General features: G+C 44.0%; 3 protein-coding genes and 1 long non-coding RNA gene across 10 annotated transcripts in view; 1 reads left to right on the top strand and 3 right to left on the bottom strand.

Moving 5' to 3' along the window:
* LOC142988758 (NACHT, LRR and PYD domains-containing protein 3-like) overlaps nucleotides 1-11,325 on the bottom strand; it is a 28,991-nt gene extending 17,666 nt beyond the window's left edge. Inside the window, exons 1-2 of the mRNA XM_076138000.1 lie at nucleotides 11,282-11,325; nucleotides 10,863-10,943 (exon numbers count right to left, since the gene is read on the bottom strand). Coding sequence (XP_075994115.1) covers nucleotides 10,863-10,933 — 71 coding nt within the window. The 5' untranslated portion in view covers nucleotides 10,934-10,943; nucleotides 11,282-11,325. The remainder of the gene's footprint in view (nucleotides 1-10,862; nucleotides 10,944-11,281) is intronic.
* LOC142988760 (protein NLRC3-like) overlaps nucleotides 1-17,673 on the bottom strand; it is a 28,265-nt gene that overhangs the window by 5,344 nt on the left and 5,248 nt on the right. The window contains exons 8-13 of one of the 6 annotated variants that reach the window (XR_012960621.1): nucleotides 17,481-17,654; nucleotides 17,224-17,397; nucleotides 16,708-16,881; nucleotides 16,548-16,594; nucleotides 15,719-15,865; nucleotides 14,578-14,667 (exon numbers count right to left, since the gene is read on the bottom strand). Coding sequence is in view for 3 of the 6 variants with exons in the window: in XM_076138005.1 (XP_075994120.1) it covers nucleotides 14,135-14,667; nucleotides 16,548-16,594; nucleotides 16,708-16,881; nucleotides 17,224-17,397; nucleotides 17,481-17,654 (1,102 nt within the window). In the remaining 3 variants the exon portion in view is untranslated. The other 5 variants (XR_012960622.1, XM_076138005.1, XM_076138007.1 and 2 more) reach the window with 5 other exon arrangements.
* Nucleotides 2,195-6,747, bottom strand: LOC142988763 (NLR family CARD domain-containing protein 3-like). Its single transcript, XM_076138018.1, has 5 exons — nucleotides 5,511-6,747; nucleotides 5,263-5,436; nucleotides 5,007-5,180; nucleotides 4,389-4,435; nucleotides 2,195-3,419 (listed from the first exon to the last, which is right to left on the bottom strand). The coding sequence occupies exons 1-5, from the start codon at nucleotides 6,605-6,607 to the stop codon at nucleotides 2,884-2,886; spliced, it is 2,028 nt and encodes a 675-aa protein (XP_075994133.1). The 5' UTR covers nucleotides 6,608-6,747; the 3' UTR covers nucleotides 2,195-2,883.
* On the top strand, nucleotides 7,849-10,002 carry LOC142988764 (uncharacterized). 2 transcript variants are annotated; one of them, XR_012960625.1, is made up of 4 exons: nucleotides 7,849-7,938; nucleotides 8,115-8,196; nucleotides 8,272-8,348; nucleotides 9,875-10,002. It is a non-coding gene; the product is annotated as an uncharacterized LOC142988764 (long non-coding RNA). The 2 variants fall into 2 exon arrangements; XR_012960624.1 differs by lacking the exon at nucleotides 9,875-10,002 and adding an exon at nucleotides 8,445-8,512.

Here is a 17,673-nt window from a genome sequence, read left to right as displayed (position 1 = left end):
ATTTCTTATACGGAATGAGTTTTGAGTCTCATATTGTATCTTTGAATTTAAATTGCAGATCATGTCCATAAAATTCAAAGGACACTTTTTGGTTGAAGTCTTGCAAAGTTGTCAAAAAAGTGAAAGTGAAACTGTCATTTGAATTCTCTGCACTAAATCAAAGTTATGTTAATTTGTTCCATGTAGTTCCAATGAGTCTTTGAGGGAAAAGTTCTTCAAACAGAATCTCTGAACGTGGCAGGAATCTAATTCCTTCTAAGCTGAAGTCACAGCCTCTGTCTGAATGATGGCACAGACGGTGAGACACAGTCATGAACTGTAGGGGCTGGAGATGGAGTCGGTGAGTTAGCATGTTGGGATTCAGAGTCTTCATCCTCAGTTTGTTCAGCGTAACACAAAGCTCTATCAAACCCCACCCCTGTGAGACGGGCAGTATTTACTTTGTGTGTGAGTCTGGAGGTCCCTCATCTTCATCACCACAAGCACTCATCTTCAGGACACTACAGAGAGGGAAGCACAAACACACACACATAAATAAACACACACGCACAATAATAACTATAATCTGTATTTGTACAGCACCTCTCATACAGAGCTGCAGCTCAAAGTGCTTTACAAGACAGGAAGAGTCTAAAAGTCAGAACAAGCATAAGAAAAGTAAAGAAGAAGAGTTTATAAAGAGAACAAGTACAGCATCAGCTCACTCAACAACACATATGAAACCAGAGGGATCATATACATAGATACACACACACACACACACACACACACACACACACACACAGAAACATGAAATATAAACTATGATCCATAAAGTCATCAAATCAAACTCACGCTGCGTCAGTCTTATCCTGCTGCTCTTCCTCATCTGAACCAAAGTCCCTTTCTAACTACACAACATACCTGTGTGTGATGCAGCTTCACTACATTTTTGTGGGTCAGCTGACTCATCTGTAACGCCTGGAATGTGTTTTTAATGGCGGAAGAGCTTGTGTGTTTGTGTGTGTGTGTGTGTGTGTTTGTGAGGTGGTGGATAGAGGAGGTAGATGGAGGGATGAAGTCATGAAGGCTGCGTGAGACCTGAACTCATTTCCTGTGATATAAAGTAGTAAAGCTAATAAAGATAAATAAGACGATGTTGAGCAGGAAGTTTTCACTCATTCGGGTTCATTTGTTGTTGTTTATGGAGGCGGGAGTCAGAGGACATTTGTAATGTTTAGAGTGGTTTGGGTACAGGACCAGAGAGATGGAGGTAGACTTCAGGAGGAGAGACGGAGTGATGAAGACCACACACACCCTGAGTGAAGAGGAGGGTGGAGCACCTGGACCACACACTGGACTGGAGCTGTGAACAGGAAGGAGATAAGCGGACTCTATTTCCTGAGGAGGCTGAGATCCTTCATCATGTGCAGCAGAGATCTTCTATCAGTCTGTGGAGACATCATGGAGGTGTGAGGTGAGATAAAGAACATGTCTATGTTGTGTTGTAGATGTGGTTCAGATTATCTTCTGATCTTTGAGGCCTTCAACATGGAGAACCACACAGGGACGTCAGTGGAGAGAGACTGCATACCTGCGACCCGCGTGAGACACACACACACACACAGAGGGGGGGTAAAGCTGGGGGTCCTTGTTTCCGTACGCTGCAGCCGGCCTACACAGACCGACACTATAACAGGAGGCCGAGCGGCGTCCTGGCAGTTACAGGTGTGAGCATGCACAGAGCTTTCTGATGCTAATGTATGATACTGCACACACACACACACACACACACCTTCAGGCTGCTGCTTCTCACTCTGATGTGTCTGAATGTTAGTGATTATGTGACTTAGTGAAAGAGTCCTTGTCCTCGTCTCTTCCTGTAGGTGTGGACGGGACGGACGTCCTGTGTGTCAGAGAGGCCACAGACCACTGCAGAGCTGGAAAGGTGAGGATCACTGCAGGCTGAACACTTCTCTCACACTGCAGGGAATGACTCCTTCTGCTGGATGTGTTTCTAGTGTTCTTCATCACAACAAGTCTTTACTTTGTCTCTCTACAGTTCAGAGCGCACACACACACACACACACACACACACACACACACACACACACACACACACACACACACACACACACACACACCGACCAATCAAGGATTCAGGACAGAAAGGTTTTTCTTCCTGACAAGTTTCACAACCCCAGTTCTGCTGTCTTGGAGGTAGGACACACACACACACACACACACACACACACACAAAAAACATGTTTGTATTTCACTTTATATACCATACATAAATGTTTGAAAGTGTCTGAAAAAATATTGTGACAAGCTTGGCAGTTCAATCAATCAATCACTTTATTTAAATGCATGTAGATACACTTAGACTACTTCTACAACTATAAGTCAGTTTGGGGGCAGAACAACATGAACACACAGTTAAACATCACACAGAAACACAACATGCAAGAACACCACTACTGAACATTCAAACATACACCCGTGTTGTGTTTGCAGTATGTGTGTATCATCATCATCATCATCCTCAGCAGAGTCGTACTCAGGCCTCTGTCTATAAGTGAGCTGTTATGATCAGAAGTTGCATTTGTGACAGGAGACAGCAAAGCAGCTCAAATATCTGAAATAGATCTAAAAATATGTCTGAAAAGCAAGAAATCCTCATATTTGGAGTCCCAAACTATGCTCATACTTTTATGTTTGTGAAGAGTAAAACCATAAAGAACAAATGTGATCGAATGAGAGATTTTACTGCTACTTTGCTATAGATGACAGACTTTTGATGTTTTTAATTGAGTTGAAGCAGTTTTTATCTAAGACTTAAAACAAAAAATGCTTGCATGCTTGCTCCACACTTTCATTCTTTCCCTCCCCTCCTGTGTCAGATCACACAGTCACTGAGGATCCGTGTGACTTCAAGAGCCCAAACCCAGCATACAGAGTGTGAGTGAATGTGGTGGTGAAGGTGTGGAGGTGGATCAGTGTCTTAGAGACGCTGTAGAAGGACAGAGTGCCAGCAGGACGGTCCACATACACTCCTACTCTGTGAGGGACAGAGGAAGACACAGGGACACTGAGGGGCGTGAAGCTGTTATTGTGACTGACAGAGTAACCATGACGATCAATGCACCTCAGACTCCAGGACTGATTATTTTTGCCTCCAAACCTGCTGTCACCTCTGCTTCCTTTCCTGCTGATTCCTCTGTAACTCACTGATATATCAACGTCTCCTTCCCACTCCACCTCCCAGTAACAGCGACTAGTCAGACCTTTTCTACACAGCAGCTGAGACCAGACATCAAACCTCTTTGGGTGATCAGGATATGACTGCTTCTCTCTCACACCGGTCACCTTCCTGTTGTTGTCAGACAGTTTGAGATCTCTGCTCGCTGTGTTTGGGTCCAGTTCCAGTCCACAAAGATCTGATGGACAGAAAAAGACACAAACAGCAGCAGTTTATCATCAAACACAGCTGCTGCCTTTATTATTCACTCATTTATTCACTACTGAACTTTGAAAAAAATTTAAGTATTTTTTTATAACAGATATCAGATCTAAAGATAAACAGACCTGACTTGACTTCTCTTTGTGTTTCTCAGATTGTTTCCTATCATAATTATAATATAAGCTTTATGTAAACAGGTTTAATGTCTTGGCCAAGAAAGCAGCAGCACACAGGCAGACATGAGAACAAAGGAGGTGAAACTATCAACTATTCTATCGCAGTCAAACGTCCATTTGGATGGAGAGCATCTGGACGACAAACAGATGAGACACAGACGCAGTCACAAGTCCTTTAGCACTTATAATGATTCTCCAGAAGAAATCAGCTGGGATCATTTCAAGCCCCTGTGTGAGTTGTTGGAAGTGGAGGGGCAGAGAACTTCAAAGCTCTTTTACCAGCTCAGTGCCAACACAAGGGTCTGACCACTGCAGAACATCTAGAGCAGGAGTCTCCAACACTTGGCTCATGTCAAGGTGACACATGGAAACATCTGACCATCAGCTGCTGCCAGCAACTCTGTTTCAATCTTATAGACACACAGCAGCCTTTACTGCACACTGGAAGGCCTGGACTTTACTAAATCACTAATCTATCACTGCATCAGTCAGCAGCAGCCTGGATGCACCATGGTTATGGGATTTGATCCCAGAATGACACCTGTGGTTAAAATGATGACCTAAATTGGAGCTAAAGCCCAGAAGCTTCAGTGTTTCATGAGGAATGTTCTGCTGAGTGTGGTGATCTCCTACTCCACATGGAGGTCAGATGGCTGAGCAGGGGTAAGATACTGCAGCCATTCATTTCATTGCTGAAGGAAATCAAGGAGAAACAGGAGTTTGTTTGTCTGCTGCTTTGATCTGATGAATCAAAGTCAAATTAAACTTACATTTCCTCAGACCAGCTTTGATCCTCTGCTGTCCACCATGATCCATCCTGCAGCAGAGACACAGAGACACAGCAGCATGTTATTGATTATACATTTTGAGTTCTCCCATTTAACTGACAAGGACACTGTTAACACCTGAGTGTCTACTCTGTAGTTGTGTCCTTGCCTGAGAGTGTGCAGTCTCCAGCTTGGACTCTCCGATCCAGCAGACCGCAGCTTCTCTCCTGCATCTCCTGGATGGTTATAGCTCAGGTCCAGCTCTCTCAGACTGGAGGGGTTGGTGCTCAGCGCTGAGGCCAGAGAAGCATAGCCTTCCTTTGTGATCATACAAGCTGACAGCCTGAAAACACACACACACACACACACACACACACACACACACACACACACACACACAGGGAGAGAGAGAGAGATTGTGTAAATGGGGTATATGGGAGTTGGTTAAACATGGAGCTGAAAGGACTTTAAACATCAAGCAGGAAACAGAAATGTCTTAATAAAATGTTTGCACCATGACTTCTTTAGCAGGAACATCCTACAGGTTTAGTTTGTTCAATTTTCAATCTGCATCCACATTCAAATGGGCAATTACGTAAAGAGCCAAAAGAGAGTCCTGACCTGAGAGTCTCCAGCTTACAGTGTGGACTCTCCAGTCCAGCAGACAGCAGCTTCACTCCTGAATCCTGCAGGTCATTGTTACTCAGGTCCAGGTCTCTGAGACTGGAGGACTGGGAGCAGAGGACTGAGGACAGAGCTCCACAGCTTCTCTCTGACAGATTACAGAGGCTGAGACTGGGGAAAGAGTCATGATTGTAAATTCACACATCTAAAATCTAAATAAAGTCTGCAAGGTTACGAACAAATCGATCCTGACCTGAGAGTCTCCAGCTTACAGTGTGGACTCTCCAGTCCAGCAGACAGCAGCTTCACTCCTAAATCCTGCAGGTCATTGTGACTCAGGTCCAGGTCTCTGAGACTGGAGGACTGGGAGCAGAGGACTGAGGACAGAGCTGCACAGCTTCTCTTTGACAGATTACAGTGACTGAGCCTGAAAAAGAATTATATAATATATATTTCTGTTCCCTAAAATGATCAATATCTTTGTGTGATCTCCACACTTACAGAGTTTTCCTGGAGGCTTTGACCACTGGCAGCAGCCGGAGAAGACCTTCCTCTGAAGCAGAGTATTTCTTCAGGTCAAACACATCCAGATCTTCCTCTGATGACAGTAAGATGAAGGCCAGAGCAGAACACTGAGCAGGAGACAGTTTGTCTGCGGAGAGACCTCCTGAGCTCAGGTACTGTTGGATCTCCTCCACTAGAGAAAGATCCTTCAGCTCACTCAGACAGTGGAACAGATTGATGCTTTTCTCTGCAGAGACCTTCTGATTGATCATCTCCTTGATGTACTGGACTGTTTCCTGGTTGGTCTCTGAGCTCCTTCCCGTCCCTTTCAGGAGGCCCCTTAAGAGAGCCTGATTGGTCGGCAGTGAAAGGCCCAAAAGGAAACGGAGAAACAAGTCCAGATGTCCATTTGGACTCTGTAAGGCCTCGTCCACAGCACTCTGGTGGAGACTTGTTAGTTTAGGTTTGTCTTGTGATACTTTGGACCTCAAAGAGGTTGATTGATCTTCTGACAGCAGGTTGACTCCAGAGTTGATGAAGGTCAGATGCACATGAAGAGCAGCCAGAAACTCCTGGACATTCAGGTGAACGAAGCAGAACACCTGGTCCTGGTACAGTCCACTCTCCTCTTTAAAGACCTGAGTGAACACTCCTGAGTACACTGAGGCTGCTGTGATGTTGATGCCACACTCTGTCAGGTCTGAGTCATAGAAGATCAGGTGTCCTTTCTGCAGCTGATCAAAAGCCAGTTTTCCCAGAGACATAATCATCTCCCTGCTTTCTGTATTCCAGAGTGGATCCCTCTCTGTTCCGCTATCATACTTGATGTTCTTCAATTTAGTCTGAATCACCAGGAAGTGGATGTACATCTCAGTCAGGGTCTTGGGCAGCTCTCCTTTATCTCTGGTCTTCATCATGTCCTCCAGAACTGTGGCAGTGATCCAGCAGAAGACTGGAATGTGGCACATGATGTGGAGGCTTCGAGTGCTCTTGATGTGGGAGATGATGCTGTTGGCCTGCTCATCATCTCTGAGTCTTTTCCTGAAGTACTCCTCCTTCTGAGGGTCAGTGAACCCTCTGACCTCTGTCACCATGTCAATGCTCTCAGCAGGAATCTGATTGGCTGCTGCAGATGTTGTGGTGATCCAGAGGCGAGCAGATGGAAGCAGGTTCCCCCTGATGAGGTTTATCAGCAGAACATCCACTGAGGTGGACTTTCTAACATCGGTCAGGATCTCACCTTTGTGGAAGTCCAGAGGAGGTCGACACTCATCCAGACTGTCAAGGATGAAGACGATCTTGAAGTCCTCAAAGCTGCAGATTCCTGCTTCTTTGGTTTCAGTAAAGAAGTGATGAAGAAGCTCCACCAAGCTGAACTTTCTCCCTCTCAGCACATTGAGCTCTCTGAAGGTGAATGGAAATGTGAGCTGGATGTTCTGGTGGGCTTTGCCTTCAGCAATGCCAAGCCCTTTGTTATCACAGTTCTGATTGGCTGATCTCTTCCAGGTGAGGCTTTGAAGATGTCTTCACATCTGATTGGTGTTTCTTCTCTCTGTGGGTTCCTGGATGCTGCTTCAATCTGTCTGACCTCATGTTCTTCATTGACCCCTCCAGCCCCTCCCTCTGTGATGTAGAGCTCTGTGTAGATCTCATTCAGAGGGGTTTGCTTTCCTGCTTTAGGGACTCCCTCAAACACTCTCTGGAACTTCTGCTTCAGCTTAGACTTCAGTTTACGTTGGCACAGTGCAGCAACACTTCCTGATGAACAGACAACAGTCAGTGGAGGAACAACATGGTGAAGAAAAGATGTGAGAGTGAATCTTTTTGAATTTTTTCTCCTAATCTTTCTGCCTATTCTGGGTTTAGTTTCAGTTTTTGGGAGTTTTCCTTGTCTTCCTACAGAGCTCTGTGCTGGTTTGGCACCTTGAGTTGTTGTGGGCCTATAAAGCCCTTTGATACGCTGTATCATACAAATCAATTGGACTTGATTTGACTTCACTGACATTCTGATGCAATCTAAACAAATGTTGTACTACTTGTATTTGTAGCTTCAAGCAGTAAGTGCATACGTGTATGTTTGAGTGTGTAGAGTGTGTAAGTGTAAAACTTTAGTCCTGTTTCCTCTTTCCATCATGTTAGAGCTTTAAATGGTCTTACTGCTTTGCAGAGAGTCAGCCAGCTTCTCCTGCTTCATTCTCCTCAGGAACTTCACAGTGAGCTTCAGCAACGCCTCTCTCATGCTCCTCTGTTCTTCATCGTCACTCAGGCTCTCTAAGCATTGTGGGAAGACTGCACTTTGAACCTTCTGGATGCTCTTCAGCTCGTCCTTCACAAACCTGACAATGTTCTCCTCCAGCAGCTGAAAGAGTGGGACATGAGTTTATAGAAGGGGGAGAGAAGATCCTGGTTCCTGATTGGCTGTCAGGTGTGTGTTTACAGTCTGTATGTTGACAACATAGTTCAGGAGTGCAATTAACGAACATTCTAAATCAAATGGTTTATTAAGATGCAGGTAACCATAGCAACAGTTCTGATATTTCACACTAGGTTCCCAGTTAACTCTCACTGTGGTCAAATATCTCTTATTTCTTTATGGATTAGATTCACACACCCTATATATGGAGTCCAGGTCTGCTGGATGCTGCTGGACACACCCACCACTGGAAACTTCGGACTGTTTCAGGTGAACTCTGTGGAAAAATCATGAAACATGAAGTCTGTAAACACACAGACATGCAACTGAAAGTGATCTTCACAGGAAACGCTGCTGTCTGCTGGTCCCACAAAGCCTGACAGAGCATCACAGGATCCTGGAATCAATCTACAGCACAACAGGTCAGAGACGTGTCCTTCATTCAAGAAGACCTGTCTTCTCCTTCACAAATACAGTTATAAAGTGACCTGGTTTAACCTCTGACCTTTGTTCAGCAGACTTCTGTTCATCACTGAATACAGGACGGTTACCCATGGACCGGTCGCTCTTCATGGACACACAGCTGGGTACAGGAGAGTTTGCCCTCTGCTGGTGAACTCTATAAACACAGCATGACGACACAATGGCAGATTGAAGCAGATAAGTGTGTGTGTGTGTGTGTGTGTGTGTGTGTGTGTGTGTGTGTGTGTGTGTGTGTGTGTGTGTGTGTGTGTGTGTGTGTGTGTGTGTGTGTGTGTGTGTGTCAGTCGTTTGTTGGTACATTACATTTACATTGGGATTTTAGCTCCAGTTAAACACATTTCCAAGACAAAAGTGGACAAAGTGTCCTCTGCGTGTTCGTTGATTTGGCGAGAAATGAGGAAAAGCTGGGCTGGATCTTCAGATGGGTTTTATTTCCGTAGGACTTTTGGACAGCGCTGGTTCCGTCAAAAAAGAACAATCAAGTATTCCTGTGCAACTCTATTTATCCCGCTAGTACAAGGCGTTACCATAGTATTGTAATTTACTGATGACAATGTGGCTGAACCGCTGTTGATTGGTTTAGCGAGCTTTGGCAGAGGCGGCGCTGAGATTTGAATCTAAAGGATGAACAGCTGTCTGTGGGGGAGAGTGGAATACTCTTTGCGTGTAAATTAAAGAACAACACTACAGTGTGATTAACCCTTCTCTAACCCCACTGATCTAATCCAGGCACCTCAGACTGAGAGGCTCTATCTCCCTCCTGTTATCTAACAGAGGCTGAGGCTTTGATTAGGTGATGCAGAGACCCTTCACCTGTTGGCAGATATGTGTTATCAAGCCCTCCTGGAGTGAGGATTGACAAATCCAGTGTTTTACTGTTTTACTACCAGACTTGCCAGAGCCAGCAATTTGGTCACTGTAACATTTTAATCTCAGTTCCTGCATTTACTTCTATATGTTTGACATTATTTGTTATATTCCAACATTCCCCCTTTTCATTCTATTCTATTTATAGAATGAATCCAACATGAGATAAACAATCTAAGCCACCAGCAGCACTAACCAATACACCCAGTTTGAACCTACATCTCATCACGAGAACAGAATTCACATTATCATCCAACAACTCTTATGTTAAAAGTGAAGTAAAAGTAAGTAGTTAGCCTTTAGGTAACAGTAGCTAAAGGCTAACTACAGGATTTTGTGTTTTGTTACCTATGTCATTGAATCAGATATTTACTGCTCTCTCTCTCTCGCTCTCTAAGTGGATGGTGTGTGTGTGTTGCCAGAGGGGGTTGACTCGAGTTACACGACCTGGCTAGCAGATTTTAGGACTCGAGACTTGCTTGACTAACAACAATAAAAGACTCCACTTGACCTTGACTTGTTATTCATGAGTTGAGACAAAAATACAGTGATGATATCAAAGTGATCTAGGGTTTAACCTCTGACCTTTCTTCAACAGACTTCTGTCCATCACTGAATACAGGACGGTTACCCATGGACCGGTCGCTCTTCATGGACACACAGCTGGGTACAGGAGAGTCTGCCCTCTGCTGGTGAACTCTATAAACACAGCATTGACAACACAACAGCAGATTGAAGCAGAAAGTCACGAGGAGCAAAGAGAAAATGTGAGAAACTGAAAAATGTAGTTTAACTTTGTTCTTATTCAGTTTGATAGTTTGTGTTTTTTGGTGTTTTGTCTTTTAATCTTTGTGAAACTTGTCTGGTGGCGCATCTTGGTCAGGACTCAATGGGTGTATCCTGGTATAAACAGTGGATTTCATATATTTTGTGCCATGAAATGAATCTTTACAAGACTTAATCAAAAGGTGTCACTTGATTTCCATAGATGATTTATTTTTAACCGCTCCACCAAATCAAGTTGTTGTTAGAATTTGTTCCACATAAAATCATATAAAAGTCCAAAGTACTCTGATGAACTTTATAACCCTGCAGCTGTGAATGTGTGTGTAGCAGATAAAACCTCATGGTTATATGATCACAATATAAGAAACAAAGATCTGGAACATTCAGTCTTTATTCCATGATGTCATCATGTAACTTAGAGAAACGGTGAGTTTAACATTAACATGAAATCAAGCTTGAAACAAATCTTCATAAAAACAACAAATCAAACACCGCCGCTAACCAGTGACACTCATTCTCCAAATGCATAGAGGGGACTTTGTACTGTGGGAGTGTGCAGACTGGCACTGTCCGGGAATATACAGGGACTTCCTGCAGAGGTGGCGCCTGACTGCAACCTTTGCCCTTAACTGCAACTGACTCAAGAGAGATAAGATAAGATTTTTATAGGGCCACAAAATGTGTCCTGGACAATGCAGTGCATTATCTGCTGTTAAGAAAATACAGAGAACATAGTGCATACATACAGATTCATGTTCATTTACCCCCCCTCTCCTCCTCTGTGTGATGGGCGCTCTTACTTTGTGCTTGAGGGTACAGGTTCATGACTGAAGTCTGGAGGTCCCTCATCTTCATCGCCACAAACACTCATCTTCACTACACTACAGAGAGATGGAAACAAACACACACAATAATAACAATAATCCGTATTTGCACAGCATCTCTCATGCAGAGCTGCAGCTCAAAATGCTCTACAAGACATGGAAAGTCTAAAAGTCAGAACAAGTATAAGAAAAGAAAGAAGAATAAGAGTGAAAGAGTTTATAAAGAGAACAGTACAGCACCGGCTCACTCAACAACACATATGAAACTAGAGGGATCGTTTTAAAATAGACACAAGTGATACACACATATATATATGACTGTGTATATATATCACATACACACAGTCTAACAAACATAGTATGTATATAAAGTACACAATTAAACTCAAACTCACACTGCGTCAGTCTTCCTCTGCTGCACGTCGTCGTCTGAACTAAACTTTCACTTTCTCATTTCTGTGTGTGTGTGAGAGAGAGAGAGAGAGAGAGCGCCCTTTAGATTAGATTAGATTTAACTTTATTGTCATTGAGCAAGTACAGGTACAAGCCAATAAAATGCAGTTAGCATCCAACCAGAAGTGCAAAATGTACTATAATATATACAGAATAAACTATATATACAGGTAATAAACTAATAAATAGAGAGTAAAATAGTGCAAAATGTCTTTGTGCAAAACGGAAAGTGAATTGAACTGAAATGGAATGATCAGTGCAAATACAGAAAGTTGTGCAAATGGCAGTGGGGTGCAAAATGATGCTAGTGGGGGGATGGAGTAGAGTTCAGCAGTGTCAGCGCCTCGTGGAGGAAACTCTTCCTGAGCCTGATGGTGCGAGAGCGGAGGCATCTATAACGCCTGACGGATGGGAGGAGGGTGAACAGTTTGTTATTAGGGTGGAAAGAGTCTTTTATAATGTTCTTGTTTTACCCAGACAGTTTAGGTGGACACTTAGCACCATCTAGTGGACAGATTTCAGAGGTGGGTTTTCTTCTATTAAACTTGATGCTATCGTGCGTGCGTGCTTGCGAGGGAGTATTTTAATGCATTCTGGAAGTAGAATTGACTTTAAATGCGTTTTAGTCATTTGTTGGTACATTTACGTGGAGTTTTTTGACTCCACATCTCCGCCCTTTTTAAGGTTACGTACTTGTAATTTGAAAAGTTTAAGCGTCACAACCGGAAGTGATCTTCGTCTTTATTTTGGTGAGCTCGTCCCACTTCCTCTAGTGAAGCCCACGAGCCGGTGTGCCGGAGCGTCCGAGCAACAAACAAACATTTTATTTTCACCTCCTTTTTACGTTCACAGGCGCAATTTAACGGAAGTTCTCTCACAGTCAGTATACGTCATTTATGTTTAACATCTATGTTTCGGTTTAATCCAGAAATTCAACTCGTGAATTAATTTAAAAGCTGTTAGCTAAAAGTAGCGAAAGGCCAGGAAGTTGTTCACTCATTGTTCCTGTGTTCCGGTGTTGCTGCGGGTTCATTGGTTGTTGTTCAGGGAGGGCGGGAGTCAGAGGACATTTGTGATGTTATGAGTGGTTCGGGTACAGGACCAGAGAGCTGGAGGTGGACTTAAGGAGGAAAACATGGTGAACCACACGGGGACGTCAGTGGAGAGAGCTGCAGCTAGCAGCAGAGCCAGACTACATACCCGTGACCAGAGTGAGACACACACACACACACACACACACACACACACACACACACACACACACACACACACACACACACAGAGGGAGGCTAAAGCTGGGGGTCTGGGGCGGTGGGTGCAGTGTGTCCTTGTGTCCGTACGCTGCAGCCGGCCTACACAGACCGACACTATAACAGGAGGCCGAACGGCGTCCTGGCAGTTACAGGTGTGAGCATGCACAGAGCTTTCTGATGCTCATGTATGATACTGCACACACACACACCCCTTCAGGCTGCTGCTTCTCACTCTGATGTGTCTGAATGTTAGTGATTATGTGACTAAGTGAAAGAGTCCTTGTCCTCGTCTCTTCCTGTAGGTGTGGACGGGACGGACGTCCTGTGTGTCAGAGAGGCCACAGACCACTGCAGAGCTGGAAAGGTGAGGATCACTGCAGACTGAACACTTCTCTCACACTGCAGGGAATGACTCCTTCTGCTGGATGTGTTTCTAGTGTTCATCATCACAACAAGTCTTTACTTTGTCTCTCCACAGTTCAGATCACACACACACACACACACACACACACACACACACACACACACACACACACACACACTAATCAAGGATTCAGGACAGGAAGAATTTACTTCCTGACAAGTGTCACAACCCCAGTTCTGCTGTAATGGAGGTAGGCCTCACAAACGCACACACATACACAGTGAAAACATGTTTGTATATCACTTTATATACCATGAATAAATGTTTGAAAGTGTCTGGAAAAATTATTGTGACAAGCTTGGCAGTTTAGAGAAATCAACCAATCACTTTATTTAAATGCATGTAGATACACTTAGACTACTTCTACAACTATGTCAGTTTGGGGGCAGAACAACATGAACACACAGTTAAACATCACACAGAAACACAACATGCAGGAACACACTACTGAACATTCAAACATACACTCATGTTGAGTTTGCAGTATGTGTGTATGTCATCGTCATCATCATCAGCAGCAGAGTCATACTCAGGCCTCTGTCAATGAATGAGCTGTTATGATCAGATGATGCATTTGTGACAGGATATAGCAGAGCAGCTCAAATATCTGAAATAGATCTAAAAATATGTCTGAAAAGCAAGAAATCCTCATATTTGGAGTCCCAAACTATTCTCATACTTTTATGTTTGTGGAGAGTAAAACCATAAAGAACAAACGTGATCAAATGAGAGATTTTACTGCTACTTTGCTATAGATGACTTAAAAAAGCTTCAACTCGTCAATAAAAAGTCTAAACAAACAGGAAACTCCAAACAAGTCCACGTGTCTCTTTATTCTCTTTCTTGCTCCACACTTCTTTCCCTCTTCCTTCCCCAAGATTTATGGAAGTGGAAATTCATCAAATATAAAGTCTATTACACTCCAGAAACAACACATTTGTGCCAAAACAAGCAAATGTATACAAAAATCATGTTTGTGTTACAGTGAATTGTTCATAGAAAGTGATCCAATACTCAATTATTAGAGATTGAACATGGAAGAATCATCCAGTTAGTGTGTGTGTGTGTGTGTGTGTGTGTGTGTGTGTGTGTGTGTGTGTGTGTGTGTGTGTGTCAGATCACACAGTCACTGAGGAATGTGGCCTCCTTAGCCCAAACCCAGCATATAGAGTGTGAGTGAATGTGGTGGTGAAGGTGTGGAGGTGGATCAGTGTGTCAGAGACGCTGTAGAAGGACAGAGTGCCAGCAGGACAGTCCACATACACGCCTACTCTGTGAGGGACAGAGGAGGACACAGAGACACTGAGGGTCGTGGAGCTGTTATTGTGACTGACAGAGTAACCATGATGATCAGAGCATCTCAGACTCCAGGACTGATTATTTATTTCTCCAAACCTGCACTCGTCTCCGCGTCCTTTCCTGCTGATTCCTCTGTAACTCACTGATATATCAACGTCTCCTTTCCACTCCACCTCATAGTAACAGCGACCAGTCAGACCATTCCTACACAGCAGCTGAGCCCAGAAATGAAACCTCTCTGGATGATCAGGATGTGGCTGCTTCTGTCTCACACGGGTCACCTTCCTGTTGTTGTCAGACAGTTTGAGTCCTCTGCTCGCTGTGTTTGGGTCCAGTTCCAGTTCACAAAGATCTGATGGACAGAAAAAGACACAAACAGCAGCAGTTTATCATCAAACACAGCTGCTGCCTTTATTATTCACTCATTTATTCACTACTGAACTTTGTACTCTGACTCACTGTCACTTTCTACTGACACGTGTTAGATATGAAAAGAAGTCTTTTTATAGATTAATGTATTTAAAATGCGTTAATGAAAACAGACCTGACTTGACTTCTCTTTGTGTTTCTCAGATTGTTTCCTATCATAATTATAATATAAGCTTTATGTAAACAGGTTTAATGTCTTGGCCAAGAAAGCAGCAGCACACAGGCAGACATGAGAACAAAGGAGGTGAAACTATCAACTATTCTATCACAGTCAAACGTCCATTTGGATGGAGAGCATCTGGACGACAAACAGATGAGACACAGACGCAGTCACAAGTCCTTTAGAACGGATAATAATTCTCCAGAAGAAATCAGCTGTGATCATTTCAAGCCCCTGTGTGAGTTGTTGGAAGTGGAGGGGCAGAGAACTTCAAAGCTCTTTTACCAGCTCAGTGCCAACACAAGGGTCTGACCACTGCAGAACATCTAGAGCAGGAGTCTCCAACACTTGGCTCATGTCAAGGTGACACATGGAAACATCTGACCATCAGCTGCTGCCAGCAACTCTGTTTCAATCTTATGGACACACAGCAGCCTTTACTGCACACTGGAAGGCCTTGACTTTACTAAATCACTAATATATCACTGCATCAGTCAGCAGCAGCTTCGATGCACCATGGTTATGGGATTTGATCCCAGATTGACACCTGTGGTTAAAATGATGGAAGCAAAAGCCCAGAAGCTTCAGTGTTTCATGAGGAATGTTCTGCTGAGTGTGGTGATCTCCTACTCCACATAGAGGTCAGATGGCTGCTTGATCTTTCCTGACAGATGTGACGCAGAAACCTGAACCTACAGTTACAAGGTCAATATACACATGTATCTAATGTGATCAGCTCTTCCCCTCAGTTGGAAAGATAACATTACATTACATTACGAACATTTGGCAGGCGCTTTTATCCAAAGCAACTTACATTACATTACCACCCTTCGCAGAGGGGGGAGCAATTGAGGGTTCGGTGCCTTGCTCAGGGGCACCTCGGCAGGGACTCGAACTGGCGATCCTCCGGTTCCAAGGCGGAAGCTCTACCCACGGAGCTACTGCCCCCCACACTGAGCTACTGCCCCCCAAAGAAATCAGAACGTTTTGCAGGGCAGCTGATGTTTTGGATGGAAGAATGGATGAAAGCAGTACTGTGACCACCTGTCTTGACGGGCAGGAATTTACCGACAGAGAAACTTAACCTGTGGGGCATTCTTTGCCAACCCTTTCACGGAGGAAAACATGGGTGATATTTCAGAGAAGATGGCTGAACTGATGTCAATCAGTTGAAATGGAACTGGAGGTTTTAAATCTCCAAAATGACATCTAGCTAAAATCTCAACAACATTCAGTACATTTGTGGAGCATAGTAGAAGAGCCAGAAACGTTTAAGAAGCTTCACCAAGCAGCCCTGAGAGGATCTGATTTATTTGACTCCACATATCATTCATTTTATATAAAGTAGAGCTCAGATGAAAATAGCATGCAGATCCCTGATCTAGAGCTTGTGGGCTATAATGGCCTCAGCTTCTAGTAAGATTATAGTACAGGTAAGGAGGAAGTAGGCAGAGGAGTTTCATCAATGGAAATGAACCTGTTGGGTTGAACTGTTGCAGTAATTGATCAATAATTCCAAGTGACTTATCCAATGATTAATTAATAAACTTAATCATTTTATGTGTGGATGAAATGATGGAGTGACACAGGAGTTTGTTTGTCTGCTGCTCTGGTCTGATGAATCAAAGTCAAATTAAACTTACATTTCCTCAGACCAGCTTTGATCCTCTGCTGTGCACCATGATCCATCCTGCAGCAGAGACACAGAGACACAGCAGCATGTTATTGATTACTGATTTGGAAACAGTTCCCAACAGGGATACTGTCCACAGCTGAGTGTCCACTCTGTAATTCTGTCCTTGCCTGAGCGATTCCAGTCTCCAGCGTGGACTCCCCACTCCGGCAGACAGCAGCTTCTCTCCTGCGTCTCCTGGATGGTTGTAGCTCAGGTCCAGCTCTCTCAGATGGGTGGGGTTGGAGATCAGAGCTGAGGCCAGAGGAGCACAGCCTTCCTGTGTGATCATACAAGCTGACAGCCTGAAAACGCACACACACACACACACACACACACACAGATTGTGTAAATGGGAATTTGTTGAAACATGGTTTGTGGATTTGTAAAACACTTCCCCACAATGCACCTGGATGCTGTAACATTGACCTAATAATCCATTTTGTGTTTTACTGTTGTGTTCAAGACACGACAGCTAAAGCAGAATGAAAGGAGCTAAAATATCATCCATGAAACAGAAATATCTCTGTGAAATGTTTGCACCATGACTTCTTTAGCAGGAACATCCTAGAGTTTAATGTAAGTTCACTGATATCGACCTGCATCCACATTTAAATGGTCAATAACATGAAGAGCAGAGTCCTGACCTGAGAGTCTCCAGCTTACAGTGTGGACTCTCCATTCCAGCAGACAGCAGCTTCACTCCTGAATCCTGCAGGTCATTGTTACTCAGGTCCAGGTCTCTGAGACTGGAGGACTGGGAGCAGAGGATTGAGGACAGAGCTCCACAGCTTCTCTCTGACAGATTACAGAGGCTGAGCCTGGGGAAAGAGTCATGTTTGTAACTTCACACATCTAAGATCTAGATAAAGTCTGCAGGGTTTACGAACAAATCGATCCTGACCTGAGAGTCTCCAGCTTACAGTGTGGACTCTCCAGTCCAGCAGACAGCAGCTTCACTCCTGAATCCTGCAGGTCATTGTTACTCAGGTCCAGGTCTCTGAGACTGGAGGACTGGGAGCAGAGGACTGAGGACAGAGCTCCACAGCTTCTCTTTGACAGATTACAGCCACTGAGCCTGAAAATGAATTATATAA

The sequence above is a fragment of the Genypterus blacodes genome, unplaced genomic scaffold (assembly GCF_046128005.1).
Source record: "Genypterus blacodes isolate CSIRO-AG114 ecotype Tasmania unplaced genomic scaffold, CSIRO-AGI_Gbla_v1 ptg000348l_1, whole genome shotgun sequence".
Classification (NCBI taxonomy): Eukaryota; Metazoa; Chordata; class Actinopteri; order Ophidiiformes; family Ophidiidae; genus Genypterus; species Genypterus blacodes.
The sequence above is the reverse complement of the archived record's forward strand: the minus strand, read 5'-3'. Positions and strand labels throughout refer to the sequence as shown.